General features: G+C 43.6%; 1 protein-coding gene across 1 annotated transcript in view; it reads left to right on the forward strand.

Moving 5' to 3' along the window:
* Positions 1–18,103, forward strand: part of Gadl1 (glutamate decarboxylase like 1) — a 167,366-nt gene that overhangs the window by 108,996 nt on the left and 40,267 nt on the right. Inside the window, exons 13-14 of the mRNA XM_051202041.1 lie at positions 2,324–2,375; positions 10,913–11,002. Of these exons, the coding sequence (XP_051057998.1) occupies positions 2,324–2,375; positions 10,913–11,002 (142 nt within the window). The remainder of the gene's footprint in view (positions 1–2,323; positions 2,376–10,912; positions 11,003–18,103) is intronic.

Below are 18,103 nucleotides of genomic sequence, written 5' to 3' on the forward strand. Positions count from 1 at the left end.
TTCTTGTATCCAACACCATGTGGGAAACATGGTTCAGCATGGATGCTTTCATTAGCATTTCTTTGGTGGTCACTGATCTCCAGCACTTTTTCTGATACTTAGTGATGACTGGAATTGCTTTTTGTTGCGTGTGTGCTAAAGGTTCCAAGGCTTTACAGCTACTTGTATAATATTCAGGCATGTGAATACGCAGGTAGAATGTCAATCCCTTTGTGACTCTCTGTGCATGCAACATAATTATTCAAAATAAGAGATTTATGTGACTAGTCAATAATTTGTTTTTGTATATTTAAAAATAGCATCTAGGTGCAAGGATCAATATTATATCTTCTGTAAAAAGCTATACAAATAAAATTGAGAGGAAATAAAAGTCCACATTTTATAAACTAGTATTTTATATCCACATTCTAGAATGGTCTATAACAAGTAATGTGATGATAAAAAACAAAAATCAAAAACAAACAAACAAACAAAACCCCACCTCATCACATGGTTTCTAGGGCTTTCTGACTTGTTGTGAAAAAAAAAAAACTGCATTAGTTTGGTCTTTGAAGTAATCAAATGAGACTTGAGTGTAAAATTCTTATGGGGGAAAGGTTCCCAAGAGTTAATTGAATATATAGAGTTTAATACCATGCTCAGGTTGCTATGGTTACCTGGTGAGTTCATAAGGTGTGAAGCCAGTTCTTGCTATTGAGTGTGCTATGTCCTTCTTTCTTTCCATCTTCCTGTTTCGTCCTCTTTTTTTTGTTTAGAGTGGAGTCCAATAATTCTCTGGCAAACACATTCCTTTCCAAAGGTTTGTGCATTTCCTTAAAGGTATTTGACCCCTAAATGTAAAATTCTGGGTCAAATGTTGGGATGTGTTTAAGTTCATGATCAAATCAGTTATTTCCAAGGTCAAGTATTTCAAGTTTTTACATTTATAACTTTTAATTTTTCAGAAGTTTTCATGCATGAGTGTGATATTTATATTGTTTCTACCCCTAAACTCCTCCTGTGTCCCCTCTCAAACATGACTCCCTTTCTCCAGTTAGTATTTTACACGCACACACATACACACACACACACACACACACACACACACACACAAAGTGCATCTATTGTTGCTTATATGTGCATGTGCTGACTATTTGGACTAGATAACCTGTCACAGTCACAGGATTCTCCCTATAGAAAACAGTTTCTGCCTATCTGAGTAGACATTTATTTCCTGTAGCTCTTTACCTAGGAATGGACCTTGTTTGTAAAATGTCCCTGTTTAAATGTAGATAAAAACCAAGCCATTGGTAAAGAGTCAGGCATTGCTATCCACTCTGTTCAGTGTCATTGTACTCCTGCTGTGATCATATTCCAAATCTTGCATGTCTGAGACTTTTGCTTAGGATGGAAGGAGGCTCTTTATATTCAGATGGCCATCATAGATACCCCAGCTTTTTCCACACCCCCTTGCTTGTGACTCGATATTGATCACTGCTCCTCTCGAAATGGTTAGTTTAGACTCTTTGATCTTAAACTTAAAATCCGAACAAAAGTGATACACCAAAAATGCTTCCTGTAGAGCGTGGCAGGGTGGGAATGGGAAAGGGAAGGTGGGAGGGGAGGAGAAGGGTAGAAGGGGAGAGGGGAGGAGAACATGGGGGATGGGATGGTTGAGATGGAGGAGGGACAGAGAGGGGAGCAAGTAAAGAGATCTTGATTGACGGCACCATTACGGAGCTATTGAGAAACCTTGCACTAAGGAAATTCTCAGGAATCCACAAGGATGACCCCAGCTAGGACCCTAAGCATTAGTGGAGAGGGTGCCCAAACGACCCTTCCCATGTAATCAGATTGATGACTACCTGAATTATCATCACGGAGCCTTCATCCAGCAACCGATGGAAGCAAATGCAGAGATGCACAGCTGAGCACTGGGCTCAGCTCCCAGAGTCCACTTGAAGAGAGGGAGAAGCAATAACGTGAACAAAGGGGTCAAGACCACTTTGGGAATACCCACGAAAACAGTTAACCTGAGCTCCCGGGAGCTCACTGACTCTGGGCTGACAGCTGTTTGACTTTCATGCTGGAGTTTAGGTCGCGTTATAATGTGCGATTGCCTCATATTCTTAACAAGACGTGTCCTCTTGGGGAGGCCCAGAGTGCGGTCCTACAGATGTCCTGAGACATCGGTCCACATCTGGAGCTCTGCCTGTGCCTTCAGGACCTATGCCCCAGCTCTGCAGCAGAAGCCATGCTTTGGGTTATGGAAGTCAATTCGCAGTACTTGGGGACTGCAGATGATCAATGTTGTTATTTTAAAATAACATTGTTTTGATTTTAGGTACCTGGTAGATGAAATCAAGAAAAGAGAAGGATTCAAGCTACTGTTGGAAGTAAGTGCTTGTGGGATTGTGCCCCTGGCTGTTTCAGTCAACAGTGATGAAGGCAGCCGCTGTCTCATCTGTTGTATTGTGTTGGTTTTGTGTTGCAGGCTAAGAAACAAGTCATTAGCGTAATTCATACAGTCCATTATGTTAATTTACCGTATTAGGGAACATTTTTTCCCTTGGTCGGATTCACAGAGAATGCACTTGCCTCTAAGTGTTGGAAATTAAAATGCTCAATAATAATTAGCAGGAATAATGCTGAATAAATTATGACCTCTTTCTTGATATGGAAATGGCACAGTGATTGTGTTGCAAATACTATGCTGTGTATGCGAGACCAACTAAGGGAGTATAAAGCATGCACACATGCTCTCTTTTTATGAAATAATGAGCACGTATGAGCTTTGGAGCAATGGGAAATGCATGTTTCACTGTAGATGTTGGATTTCTTGCTGTGTGTAAGATGTCAGGTGATTCTGAAGATGAATGGTTTTGCTAAAATATCAAGTAAAGAAATACAAAAAACCCTCTTTCTGTGAGTGAGTGTGTGTGTATGTGTGTGTGTGAGTGAGCGAGAGAGAGAGAAGATTCGTGTACATGAGTGTACACACATGCAGAAGGCCAGAGCAAGACATTAGGTGTCCTCCCCTATAGCTCACTGCAATGGGGTCTCTCGCTGGACCAGTTGCTTGTCTCTTCATCCAGACTGTCTGTTCTTAGAACTTGTGGAATCTGCCTGTGCCTGTCACCCAACACTGAGGTTGCAGACACTCTCAGCCATGCTTAGCTTTTTACCTGAGTGTTGGGATCCTAACTCGTGTCCTCATATTTGAGAAAGTACTTTTAACCATTGGTGCATCTACCCAGCCCAAGAACCCTGTTTCCTTTAGACTGCATTTATTTTTAATTATGTGTATGCATGTGCCTGCTTTCTTAGGCAACTCATGACCATTAACCTAGGGATTGAATTGCCCACAGTGGACTGGGTCCTCCCACATCAATCATCAATAAAGCAGTGCCCCACAGACATGCCAACAGGCATGTGGGGAGGTATGTATGAGTGCGGTTGTCTATGGAGGTCATATGGTGACTGACTCCATGGAGCTGGAGTTGCAGGCTGCCTGGTGTGTGTGACAGAACTGAACTTGTGCCCTCTGCAGGGTTACCATGTGTTATTAGCCACTAAGCCATCTCTCCAGCCCCATGTTACATTCTGGCTTTTAAGAACTGTGAAGGGTAAGGGTATCTCAGATCTTGTGAAACCTCATTGCAATCTTTAACTTACTGTAAAACCAATTACAGACTCCACTGTAGGAGCTTTGCTGTGTATAAGAAGTCTAGATAATCTGTGCAAACCTTTTATTCAGCAAGATACACTAGAAGCTAGTGTGTGCCGGCAGTTCCAGCCTCCAGGAGTATTTAAGACAAGAGAGATTCCCCACTATATTCCAATGGGGAGAGAAAGGAAGTACCACCTGGTTAGAGGCCTTCAGAAAAGAATTAAGTTCGTGAGGAATACTCTGGAGTGAGAATGAATAAAGTTATCAGGGTTACAACTGTTGTAATGGAGACATTAGATTAGCAGGGTGAGACTCTGAAACCATTAGAGGAGATTAAAAGAGCCGAGGGGAGAAAAATGACATGCTCAAATGCCACAGATACCTTCTTCGTAAAGGCCCTGGAAAGGGAGAGAGGGACACTTAGCACCATCTTTGGGGAAGTAAATTCATATTGTTGTGAGGCAAGCCTTAATTGTTAGGCAGGCTTTGGTTCTGGGTTTTGTTTTTTAAAGATTTCGTTAATTTTATTTTTTAATTATATGTCTCTCTGTGTGTATGTCCATGTGTGGGTATGTGTACCCAGTGTAGTACCTACAAAGGTTAGGAAAGGGCGTTAGAATCCCTAGAGCTGGTGTTGCAGGTGTTTGTGAGCTACCAGAAGTAGATTCTGGAACCTGAAACTCAGATCCTCCACAGAGCAGGACATGATCTCAGCAGCTGAGCTATTGTTCCAAACCCATGAGTGTTGTTTTCCCTGTAGAAGCCAGCTGGCTCCTATAGACTAGGAGGCTTCCTGTATAACCCATCCAACTACAGGGGTTTGGGTTTTTGTCTTCATTGCTGGATCTGGGAATTGAAGTTGAGTCCACAGGCACAGCACATGCTCCCTACTGGGCTGCAGTCAAGCCCTACTTTAGGACATTCGTATTTGGTTTACATTTGTCTCCCTTGATTTCCGTTTCAAGAAATAAAGTAGAATTAGGCCTTTAATTTCGCACGTAAGTGTGAAGTTAATTTTAAAATGGTGAGGAAGAGAGAGAAAAGGGGAGATGGAGGGGGAGAGGCAGGAAGACAGAGACAGAGGTATGAGACACTAAGTACAACATGAGAAATTGTAAAAGAGCAGAGGGAATTAGAGCATCTAGCACTTGGATATCTTTTACTGAAAAGAACTAAAGCAATATCTATCTTCTTGAAGATGATTGAAAGTTATCATTTCAAGTGAATTCTGCATTATTCATAGCCCCTGAAAACCAATTCTGTCTCTTTTCTCTGTTGGATCTAAGATCCTTCTTAGACTCCTATTCGCATTTTCATTTCAGTCTCATGGGTGAGTCTGAATTATTCACCTTTTTGTTTTTGTCCTCTCGAATTCTACATTAGGAAGTATTATTGGGATTCATAGACTTTTAGAGGCATGAAGGACATCTTGTCGACCTCCTTGCATGACAGGAAGCTTCACCCTAGAGCCTGTCATGATGGGCATCAGACTGTTTGGCCAGTTTCCAGCTGTGGAGGGCTCACTGGTTCTTTCTCTCCCAGATAGCTCTGAATGCCCATTGTTCTAGCTATGGATGCTTACCCGCCCCCCCCCATCTGTACCCGGCATCTTGTGAATTACCTTAGATCACTTACCTCACACAGCTTGATGTGATCATGGTGACCTCTTTACTTGCTGAAACCTAACACATCTCATTTAAAATTCTGGGACTTCTACGATATTTTACAGTTTTATACTCCATCTTGAAGTTTTCACCTGGAATGGTTTCTTTGACCTTCTCCTATGACTTTTTCTTCTCAGCCTTGGCACGAGGTCCTCTTTGTTTAATACCATTTGAATACTTTTCCTTTTCTCTCTTTTATGTATATTTATTATTTTTCTTATTTTACATATCAATCCCAGTTCTCTCTCCCTCCCTCCCTCCCATGCCCCCTGACCCCCCTCCCCTTCCATTCCATCCCCTCCTTACTCCACAGGGAGGGTGATGCCTTCCAGGAGGGATCATCAAAATCTGTCAAGTCATTTGGAGTAAGGACTAGGCCCTCCCTCCAGCCTCTAGGCTAAGGGAGTATCCCTCCATGGAGAACGTTCTCCCAAAGTCCTTTTGTGCACCAGAGATAAATCCAGGTTCCACTGTCAGAGGTCCCTTAGACTGTCCAGGCCTTCTAAATGAGGCCCACATTCAGGGGTCTGAGTCAGTCCAATGCTGGATTCCCAGCTATCAGTCTGGGGGTCCAGGAGGTCCCCCTTGTTCAGGTCAGCTTGAATACTTTTTCTACTGTACTGTATTTCATTCTTTATTCTATCAGTATGGTCTCCTGAAAGATTCTGTCGTTAGTTGCATGATAAATAAAAGACCCAGAGACAGATATTGGGGTTCAAGCTTCAAGTTGAAGATCAGAAAAGCCAAGTAGCCAGCCACTAGCTCTCATCTCTAAAGGCAATTCTGGCTCCTCAGACTGCAATGCCAGACTGTTAGACTCTCTTCAACATAGCTGGAGAACCCTGAGCTTCAATGCCTTCCTATTCTTGATGTGGCTGGAGAATGAATGCCAGCTCCGAGACCCTGTTCCTGTCTTAAATACCTCTCATGAGTCCTAGGACTGGATATACTTCATGTAGCTCAGTGTGATCTTGAACTAACAGAGATCTGTCTACCTCTTAATCCTGAGTCCTAGGATTCAGGTGTGTTCCAGCACTGTTCATCTTCTATAGTTACTGGGATTAAGGGTGCATATCACCATTGCCTGATCTCTATAGCTGAAGGCTGGTTTTGCTTTCTGAATCCTTAGGCAAGCTTTAATATATCATAAATCACCACAGGGTTTGGCATCCATTACCATTGTATTTGGCTCCACCCTTGACTTTATGTGTGCTTATCCTATAGTTTTCCTAGATGCCGTAGAAACTTCACCCCCCAACTCACCTTTCCTGAACCTTATGTGCAACCATTTTTCTTACCAAAAGTTCCCATTCTTCTTTGGGTTATTAGAAGCATGATTAGTGCAAGCAAACCTCTTGATGGCACCTTGCCCCACCCCCTTCTGCTTATTTACTTAGTCTTCTCTCTGTCTTGGTTCAGAGCCAATCACATCTCAGGTTGGCAGTGTCTTCCTCTTCCATCTAAATCCTCTCTAGCCTATCTCTTGACACCACAGCTGGAACGGCTTTCCAGAATGTAAGTTATAGCTAGGCTGGCACTCTATCATGACTGCACACTGCCTCTCAAAACAAGCTGAGCCCCCAAGCATTGCATGCAGAGAAGCCCACTCTTCTCTCTAGTTTAATTTCTCATCATCAAACTCCATCCTCTGCTCATTTTTCAGTCCTCTGAAGACTTTGATGTCTACTGATACACTATGCATTTCTTACAATATGAGAAGTCTCTCTTGATAACACTCATTACAGACTAGCCATTTCACCCCGCTTCCTTAGGAGCCTCTGAGTTTCTGGGCACAGACATAGGACATAGTCATTTTCTCATTCTAATTCCTTGTCAAGTCTCTCCGACACAGAAACTCTGCTTTAGATGCTGAGCAGTTTGGTTGGTCTTCTTTAGATACTCTATACATCTTAGGATCTCCTTTCGAATACGCTATCCAGAGATGTTCATAGTGATTTGTCTCAGCTACTGCGGATTTTAATGAGGCTGTACATCCACTTGAAAAGGACATCTCCTTCTCCCCGGATGGCCCCAAGGAATAGTCATTAACCTCACAGAATACCTGCTGTGTGGCAGATATGCTACCAACCACTGCAAATAAATTCTCTTCCTGCTCATACAGCTGAGCCCATGGTGCAGAGACTGTCATCCCCCACATTAGAGTATAGGAAGCTGAGGCCAGAACATGCGGCATTTGTCTAAGCCAAGACCTGGTGAGGGGCTGGGAAATGGTTGTCAGTAACATGTTTGCTGTGCAAGCAAAAGGGCATGAGTCTGATTTCCAGTACCCATGTAAAAAGTTAGATATGTGGTGCAGGCTTGTAATGTCAGCACTAGGGAGAAGTAGACAGATGGATCCCTGGGACGTATCAGCCAGACAGCCTGGCCGACTTGGCAAATTCCAGACCAGTGATAGACCCTGTCAAAAATATGAAGTGGAAGGTACCTATGAAATGATGCTTGAAGTTGACCTCTGGTCTACATATGTGTGTGTACCTACACACACACACACACACACACACACACACACAGAGGAATGTGATTTGGTGAGTTTGAAGTCTCAGTCTTGTGACTGAAACCTGGGCATTATCCCTGGTGCCCTCCTTAAAGAGTTTCCAGTCACCACGATCTTGTTTTTAAAACAAGAATATGAAGACTTTTGCAATCTACCTTGTCAGCATCTTCCTCATTCCATATTTGCATAATTGATTATTTTAATCTGAGTGCTAGAGTCTGCATTTATATTTAATAAAATACATCATGCTACCTTTTATTTGTTACTGTTGTTCTGATCGAAAGAGTGTGTAAAAGACAGGCATAGCTTTGTTTTGCAGAAATAGAACATAATAACTATTGGTGACCGCTAATTTATTTGCCAGTAATCTTTCCTGGTGCTGGTAACAAAGTGTCCATTTGCTTTTCTCTGTGAAAGTCAGAATATAGTGGAAGTGGCCCCTAAAAGATGGTAACATTGTACTTGTTGCCACCAGTTTTTCCCATTCCACCCCTTGGTCAATTTTCCTTTTCCCACCTTCAAATGCTATGGTTTGTAGAGAATCTGGACTGAGCGAGATCCTATTGTGCTCAGAGGTCATGCTTTCATACATGAGGGAAATTGAAAGTAAATGGCATCACATTTGCATTATTCCGCCCTAAAAATGGCCATGAGTGCTGTGAAGCTCACGCAGAAAGTCATCATTGCATGGGACAGAAGTTGCAGGACAGAAACAGAAAGAAAGTCACCTGTGTTCTTTGTGAACGGGTAAAGATGTTCTTCCTACTCATTCATTTTGGAAATGACTAAAATGAGTTTATGCCACCGAATGGAGGATCAAACATCCTCCAGAGAAGAGTCAGGAGGGCTTTACACCCTGTCAGCTGCCACTTCAGGAAGCCACGCCTTCCTAAAGAGAATGCAGAAGGGGCCACAGAAAAAGTTACTATCACAATAGCCGAAAGAAAGTTGCACAAGGAAACAGACTTGAACAGCCGAGGGCATGACTTGAGACAACATAGATGGTATGCCACACAGATCAGCTGATGTGACATGTGTTAGAGTATTTTCACACAAATAACAATGAATAAAAATTGATGATATAGTAAGGTCCAGTCACAAGGGGAAAAAACAAAACAAAACAAAAAAAGAAAGTGACCCGCTAACTTGAAGTGAGAAGGATTTAGGTAGACAAATGTATAAACAGATAGGGAAGGTAGACATATAGATTATGGGTAGACAGACAGATATGATACATGGATATAGCAGTGCATACATACATATACATACATGCATACATACATAGACTTATTAACAGTGACCTGGGGCATAAGAGGTGATCTTACAGGAATGAAATAGCTCGCTAAAACTGTCCACGCATAACTGCCCTGTGGAGAACCCCCATCCTTTCCAGAACTGAGATGGAACATAGGTAAAAGAGGCTACTCCCTCCCAGGGCTGAGGAACAGAACCCCTTGGAAAGAGTGGGGGTGGGCAGAGTTCACTGAAGTGTCCCATGGCAAGACTCACTAGACATCTATATTATGCTTTGGGGGGAAGCCATCTTTCCACAGGGTCCAGAGCTGAGAAGTGGCTGCAGACTGCTCATGGAAGTCACCACTCAAGTCACTGGGGCAAAGTGCTTTGCTGGTGAAGCATCCCCACTCCAAAGCTGCCTGGGCAGTATGCCAGCAAGTATACTGCCGCTTTGCTAAGATGCCCTTAAAGCAATAAATACTCGCTTCTGGACTCCCTGGGCTGCTGAAAACAATCCTGATCCTTCATGGGACTCATGGAGCACCCTGGGAAGAGGCAACTCTTCCTTTAGCATTCTTCCAGCCCCTACTGATGACAACATATAATATTAGATCCACCAACATTTACAGTATTTCCAGGGTCCACCACCGTTATTGTGGAGTACCAAAAATGGGTGGGCGTAGAGCTGAAGGCTAATGCAGTTATGATACCAGTGGTACTGGGGATGGGTGCCTTTGATTTATAGCTTGACTCATGGAAGCAAATGACAGACAGCAAACTATGATTTTTCTTCCACTTTCTAATTAGTGTTTGACAAAATTTGTATTCTTTTTTAAATGATCAAAGAAGTTAGAAGCTCAGCACAGTCTATCTGGAGGAACTAACTCTATGATAAATCAGAGGCCCAAATGTAAAATGTGCAGATCTGTATTATAAAACATATAAAACATTGTCTTGTGATAAAGGGGAGTGGAAATTGAGTTGAACTGCACAGCAGTTACTTTGTAAAAACCACTCTATAGTTTAACGATTTGTAACCCTTTCTTTTTGTCAAATCCAGTGAGAATGTAGAAATTGCAAAGATGAAAGGGTGAGTGGATCGGGGAGTTACCGTGGTGAGCTGGAAACATCCCCAGCTTCTCAGGGATAATTTAAATCCAGCAACAGCAGGACTCCGCGTGGTACCAGTCTTGATCTTAAGATAGGAGATGCTAGCTGTCTTTCTTTCTGAATACCCCAGACTTCATAGGGGGAGTGCTGAGAACCCAGCACCTAGTAAGAACTGCTAGCATTGGTTACTGGCTACCAACTGCATTTGTAGCGAAACAGTGTCAAAGATGTCTAAATAACTGTCAGTGAGGAGTGTCCAGTGAAGAAAGCAGCTGTCAACTGCAGTGGACTCTGAGTAAAAGGAATTGTATCTCACTTGGGAATCCACCCCATAATATACTCAATGCTAGGTGAGTACATGTCTTTTGATGGTCTTTGGCATGGTTTTTCTTACATTGTGCTCCAATGAAGATGAGGCTTATTCTGTGACAATGGCTGTGTTACAGTGTGTGTGTGTGTGTGTGTGTGTGTGTGTGTGTGTGTGTGTGTGTACATGCATGCACTAGGTTTGGGGACCACCCTTTATGAATAGGGAAAAAACCCTTCTAGCAAACCCCAGTAAAATATTGTCAGAAGTCATACAGACTACAGGAGTTCAGCTGTTTGTAAGTTACACACTAGATGACTCTTAAGCAACTAGCATAGAGTTTAAAAGTCTTTGTTTAATTACATTCTAAGATGAATCTTAACATAACAAAACAGCATCCTTCTTACTATAATTTTTTTTTTAATCCTCAGCCTGAATATACCAATATTTGCTTTTGGTACATTCCACCGAGTCTCAGAGACATGGAAGAAGGGCCAGAATTCTGGAAAAAGCTTAGCTTGGTAAGTAATGAGTGAGTTGTGTTTTTCTTTTAGAAGAGATGGATTCAATCACTTGCCTATTGCTCGGTGGCTAACTGTGTGTGTGACAGCCTCTTGAAGACCCATAGAGGCGCCTCAATTAACAGTGCCCCTCTCCGTAGAAACTGATGGCATGCCAACAGTTGTCAACTGTGTTTACATCTAGCAGATTAACTTTCCTGATCCATACACACACATGCAAAAACATCTTCTGTGTGCAAGATAACTATAGACTTTCTTAGAAGTTCTGCCTCCCTGTGAGCTTCAGAAAATGTGAGCTGGTTGCAGGGTTCCCAGTCACAGCTGTGCGGTAGAGGGTTGATGTTCTTGATTGTGTAGGCACATTGCCATCTCTGAATTTCCGACACCTCACTTGAAAACACACAAAAAACTAAATCAGATCCTGTTACTTTGGGGAGGATGTCTCTGGCTTCTTATGTCCTTGAAGTATAGAAAGAGAGAGAGAGAGAGAGAGAGAGAGAGAGAGAGAGAGAGAGAGAGAATATGAACAGAAGTTTACACAGTGGGAGTCCGGTAGATTCTGTGTATCCTAAAGACATTTTAAATGAATGTTTATGAGACTAGTGGTATATTCATGGGATGAGGGGACCTCTTTGCCCTCCATCATCATCATGGATTCGATCTCTGTTGTAGAATATTTTTCCTTATGGCAGTCTAGAAAAATCTAAAAAGCGGGTCATGTCAGAACCACAAAGCAAGTGATGATGAGTGTCACAGTGCCACAGGCCTTAGTCTCTGATGTAGTGAAGAAGCCACCTGCAGATTTAAGGGCTCTTAACTCAGTGGAACACGATGACCCTACAGAGACCTCAATGCCACTACCCAGCTGCCATTCTCCTCCCATGCCTCACAACTAACTCCTCACCTACCCTGGCTCCATACCCAGTGAGCAGCAGTCTGTTCTTCTTACCACAAAAGCCTGTACTACGCACCCAAGGGATTTTCGGGGGGGGGGGGGGATGGAAAATTCTGGGCCTGGGTTTCCAACTGAACAAAATGTGCCTGAAAGTGTCCTCATGGGGCTTTGGGTATAGCTTGGGGGTAAAGTGGGAACCTAAGGCTTCCTTGCTGCATCAAAGCCCCAGTCACAGCCTGAGCACTGAAAATAGACAAAGGCTTCGCACATGGCTACAGAGAGTTGACAATGGAGAGAAGGAGCCCTGGCCCTCGGGCCATGCCAGTTAAAATCCTTCCCTCACCCTGCTTTCCAGGACCATGGAGTCTCATTAGTCAGCATCCCTTATCCCTGCTCCCAGCTGCATGTTGAAAATGAACTTGGGGGTTTCAGCCACACGACAGGCATGTGGGAATTCATGAGGGGTTGGGGCTAACACCCTGTTCCTTTCCTCCCAAGGCAAGCAGAGAAGACTCCATCCCAAGTTCATAAAAGCTCTGCCTTTCCTTCCCTCCTCTCACGGAGGAAACACTAATTATTTAAACAGCTTTTGACAGTTGATAGCCCTTCAGCTTGCCCTTTGAAAGAAAGGAAAAAGACTTACCAAGCAGGCAGCAGTAAACATTTACTGAGAGCTAGATGTATTAAGCACTAGGGAGACAAATATCAAACCAACTTGCTCTGTGCCCTTGACAAGTTCATGTTCAGGGATATAGCAAGGAACAGACAGACAGTTGTGATGAAGGTAAACAGCAAAAGCACAGGAGACATGCCTCTGCTCCAGTGTGTGAAGCTGGAGCAGAGTCTAACACAGGGGGATGCCAAGGAGGGAACAGCTAGAAAGAAACAGATCCTGAGCAATTCCAGATCATGACAACCCTGAGGGTTACGAGAAGGGGCATGCCCCAGGTTAGGAGGGGCAGTGATGGAGCAAGGATGGCAAGGAGAGCTTGGAATTTTTACCATAAGCAAATTAAGGGGAAAAAGCATTTAATTGACTATGAGCTATGACCTTCTGTGGCCTTTCCCGATGGCATGACCTCTCTGGGTCATTTCTCTTTATCTAGGACACATTTATGCCTCCAGTACTGTGGCACACTGATTCGCGTGCACGCACGCGCACACACACACACACACACACACCATACATACATACATACACACTTTCCTGTCAAATGTGAGCTCAAGAAGAGTGGTGATTTATTTTAATTTTTAACTTGGTTGGACTAAAGAACACCTAGGCCATTGGTGAAATACACCTTTGGGTGTCTGTAAGGGCATTTCCAGAAAGATCTACCTGAGGAGGGAGGACCCATTCTAAATACGAACAGCAGCAATCCCTGGACAAGGAGTCCAGACTGAAAGAAAAGGAAAAGGTGAGCTGAGTCCCAGTGTCATCTCTCCAACCTCTGACTGTGAGTACAATGTGAGCAGCTGCCTCACTGAGACCTCCTCACCACTGAGGACCACACCCTTAAAGTGGGAGCCAAAAGAAACCCTCCCTTTCTTAAGTTGCTGCTTATCCTTGATTTCGTCGCAGGAAGAAAGAGCGCGGGCCAGGAACATAGATGGACAGAAGTCAGGCAACAGCCATGTCCTGGCTTTGTCACACTGTCACCTCTCATTCAGCAGGCTTCCCAGGCCTTGGGGCCTGTCTGGTATTGTGTCTAATAGGAAAGTGCTGTGAGACTACATAGCAGATGCAGACGGTAAATAAGCTGCCAGGGAAACAGAACAGTAGAGGGCAGGAATTTGAGTGGGTTAGAGAGGAGTTTTTCATTTTGATGGATGGAGACTGAGGTGGTTGGGCAGAGCCCAAAGAGAAACGGCTTCGGGTTGAGAAAGATGGTCAGAGGCCTGGAGATCAATTTTTGGTTGTTAAGAAAATTCGTATGGAATGTCACATTTGTGATCCTTTGACTCGGTGCCACAGCACGGGCAGAGATTAAGATAACTAGATGGCTTCCTGGAATGTAGGGTTGGTTCTGTCATGCTTCTGCTTTGCTTCTACTGTGAGAAAATTCAAAATCAATAATGAATCTTGTGCTCATTGATGTTTATTACTATGAAAAAAGAATACTATGACCAAATGCAACTTACAGACAAGTCCATCAAGGTGAAGGGGTGTAGCAGCAAGAGGCCAGAGAAGGAAGCTGACACTTCACACCTCCATCCACACACACAGGAATCTGACACTTCACACCTCCATCCACACACAGGAAGCACACAGGTCACACCTCCATCCACACACAGGAAGCTGACACTTCACACCTCCATCCACACACAGGAAGCACACAGGTCACACCTCATCCACACACAGGAATCTGACACTTCACACCTCCATCCACACACGGAAGCACACAGGTCACACACCTCCATCCACACACAGGAAGCTGACACTTCACACCTCCATCCACACACAGGAAGCTGACACTTCACACCTCCATCCACACACAGGAAGCTGACACTTCACACCTCCATCCACACACACAGAAAGCTGACACTTCACACCTCCATCCACACACAGGAAGCACACAGGTCACACCTCCATCCATACACAGGAAGCTGACACTTTCCACCTCCATCCACACACCAGGAAGCAGAGAGAACAAGCTAGAAGTGGAGTGAGGATATAGACTCTCAAAACCCATCCCTAGCAGATTTCCTCCAACAAGGCTCTACCTCCTAAAAGTTCAATAACTTCCCCAACTTGGGGCCAAGTGTTCAAATACACAAACATTTCTCTTATCGAACTTCACAGATGCACAAGGTAAAATCATCTCACCTTCACAGGAGGTGAAACACACTGAGACTTTCTCTTTCTCCCCCAACAATAGCCAACATTTGTTCTGGGATAGTTAGTACCCATCACTGCCCATTCTTTGCTGCTACAGCTGGGAAGATGTCTCAGTGCTTAGAAACACTTTCTATTCTTCCACAGGACCTGAGGTCACCTATATCAGGCAACTTGTAACTGCTGTAATGCCAGTTCCAGGAATTCTAATGTCCTTGTGTGACCTCCAAAGTACACATGGCATACACCGACAGCAACACACACACACACACCACACACTCACAATACACACCACACACACATACACACACACATACAGGCAGACACACACACCACACTACACACACACACATACACTCACACATACACATTACACACACACCACACACACTCACAATACACACCATACACATACACACCACACACACACACCACACACTCACAATACACACCACATACACATACACACACATCACACACACATACAGGCAGACACACACACCACACTACACACACACATACACTCACACATACACATTACACACACACCACACACACTCACAATACACACCATACACATACACACCACACACACACACCACACACTCACAATACACACCACATACACATACACACACATCACACACACATACAGGCAGACACACACACCACACTACAACACACACACACACATACACTCACACAAACACACCACACACACACCACACACACTCACAATACACACCATACACACACACACTACACACACATACACTCACACATATACACCATACACACACACACACATACACTCACACATACACACCACACACACACACAAATACAAATGAATCTTTCACAAAAGCACATTTGAGATCAGCATCCCTTCTGCCTGCTTTACTATTATACCTTTTGTCCTGATTGTTTCTGGCTAGTGAAGCATATGCTGTAGGCAGTTGCTGTGGGGCCTCGGGTTCTTAGTTATCCCATTCTCTCTCTGCATGGGTGTTTGTGGATGGCTTAGGAAAGGGGGAGGTAAGGCATGTGTGTCTCTTGTTGATCTCCCTGATTTTGTGCTTACTGTAGTGTGAGAGTGTAAGTGTGTGATTTATAATCTGGAGCTCACTTAAAGCACACTAGGAATTTATTTCCTCATTTATCTTGGATAGAGAGCCACAAACAAATAAATAAGGCAGAAAGGCTTTTGGTTTTGTTTTTGCTCCTCTGGTCACACTAGCTGGGTGAGCTGTCAAGTCATAGAACTACTGGTGTGATGGGGTTCCTCTGGCGGCTGGAGGGAGAGGGGCTGCTTAGAAATGAATCGGGCGTCTCACAGTGTGCGTGTGTGTGTGTGTGTGTGTGTGTGTGTGTGTATGTGTGTGTGTGTGTAAAGATGCCATACCTGAGAATGCAGGACAATGACAGCCATTCGGTGACACTGTTCAGTCAGTGGGCTGCTGTGACTTGTGATCTCAAATACCCTCTGCAAACTACAGACCTGTCCTTCCCATTCCTCCAGGCACCGGAGGTCTTCACTACTTTCCTGCCTGGATTGTGTCTGTCTCTTTGCCTCCTGGCATTGCGGTCCTCTTATTTTTCTCCCCCCAGCACATCCCCAACTCTGCCCCTGCTGCATTAGCACTGGCCTACTGCAAGACTGGGAACCACTTCATTGTTCTCTGCAGCAGTAGTTGTCATCTCCATCAGACCCAATGACCGCTGTTCACAACAAACACTGTTTTCCCAAGTGGAGCGCTAGATGCATGTGATCCTGGAAGGGCTAAATAGGGTCTTATATGCGAGGAAAAGAACAAAATGACTAATAATTAGATATATGTTTCATTTTATCATACCAATACTTGTGCATGCCACTTTCTGAGAATGCCTGGACCTGACAAAATTCCTGCCTGTGCTCCGAGAAGCACAGTGAGTGTAAGCCATACACAAAGGCAGAACACTACAAATAGGTAATGTCTATCTTGAAAATAACAAGGATAATATAGTATTAGTGGCAACATTCTTAAAAAGCAGCAGTTTGTTTAGAAGGAAATGCTCCTTCTCTTGGTTTACATAAAGTAAAAAAAAAAGAAAAATGGCATCTATTAAAAATGGACATAGGGATTGGTAAGATGGCTCAGGAGGCAAAGTGGCTGTGGTCAACATCAATGATGTGAGTTCTATCCCTGGAACCCACATGGTAGAAAAATAGGACTGATCCCTGCAGATTGTCCTGTGAACACCACACACACACACACACACACACACACACACACACGTATTTATACACAGAAAGAGACAGACACAAATGAATGAATGATGTAATACAAATTTTTTTAGTAGTCATAGAGGGACTAAGAGGACAGCTCAGTGCAAGTATGAGTGTCTGAACCGGCTCCCCAAAATTCATGTTAGAAAAAAATAGCCAGGGGTGATGGCTTGCACTTGGCATCCCAGTACTGGAGAGGCAAACATGGAGAGATCCTTGGGGCTTGCGGGCCAGATAGCCTAGAGAGTTCCAGGCGAGTGAGAGACTCTGCCACTGACCTTTTAAAAAAGAAACAGAAAGTACAAGGGTGGGAATTGATACCTGGTGTTGACTTCTGCCTTCCACACACATGCTTGCATGCATCTACACATGTATGTGTTCCCACGTGCCATTTTGACTGTTGCTTCCTGACATTGAGAGTCAGCTGAGTCCTCTAGGATTTTCTTTGCTGGGTATGCCCATATACACATGCCAGAGGTCTGTAGCAAGTGTCTTTCTCCATCATTCTCCATCTAATTTGCTGGCACAGGACTCCTCTCCGAACCCAGTTAGGACAGGCTGCGTGTCCTGTGAGTCCATATCCTCCTACCTACACCTCCCCAGTGCTAGGATTTTAGGTGCCTGTCATGCCTGGTTTTTCATGTGGGTTCTGGCATATTAAACTCGGGTCTTCATGCTTGCAAGGCAAGCATTTAATGGCTGAGCCATATCTAAAGACCATTTTCAAAGCTCACTGTGGGTACGTAAATTTACTGTTTTACTGGCGTGACATAAAACACACAAAACCCCTAATTTTACATCCATTTTCTTTTATCTCTTCCAACCTTAAAAATGTGAGAAATTAAAATATACTCAGCAATTCACAGCTATTCAAAATAACAATCTACTAAGAAGTTACTAAATAGCTAGCTCTAAGGAACTAGTTAAATTTTAGTATATAACTAATAGGTAACTTTAATGTTCAGGTAGTTAAAATATACCATTAATTAGGGAAAAACAATTTACAAATGAACTACAATAGCATGCCAATTTTTGAAAAATTGTGTTCATATATAGTGATCTCTCTATACATGTGTGTATGTATATATACATAAGTGTGTGTGTGTG

Source organism: Phodopus roborovskii, unplaced genomic scaffold (genome assembly GCF_943737965.1).
Source record: "Phodopus roborovskii unplaced genomic scaffold, PHOROB, whole genome shotgun sequence".
Taxonomy (NCBI): Eukaryota; Metazoa; Chordata; class Mammalia; order Rodentia; family Cricetidae; genus Phodopus; species Phodopus roborovskii.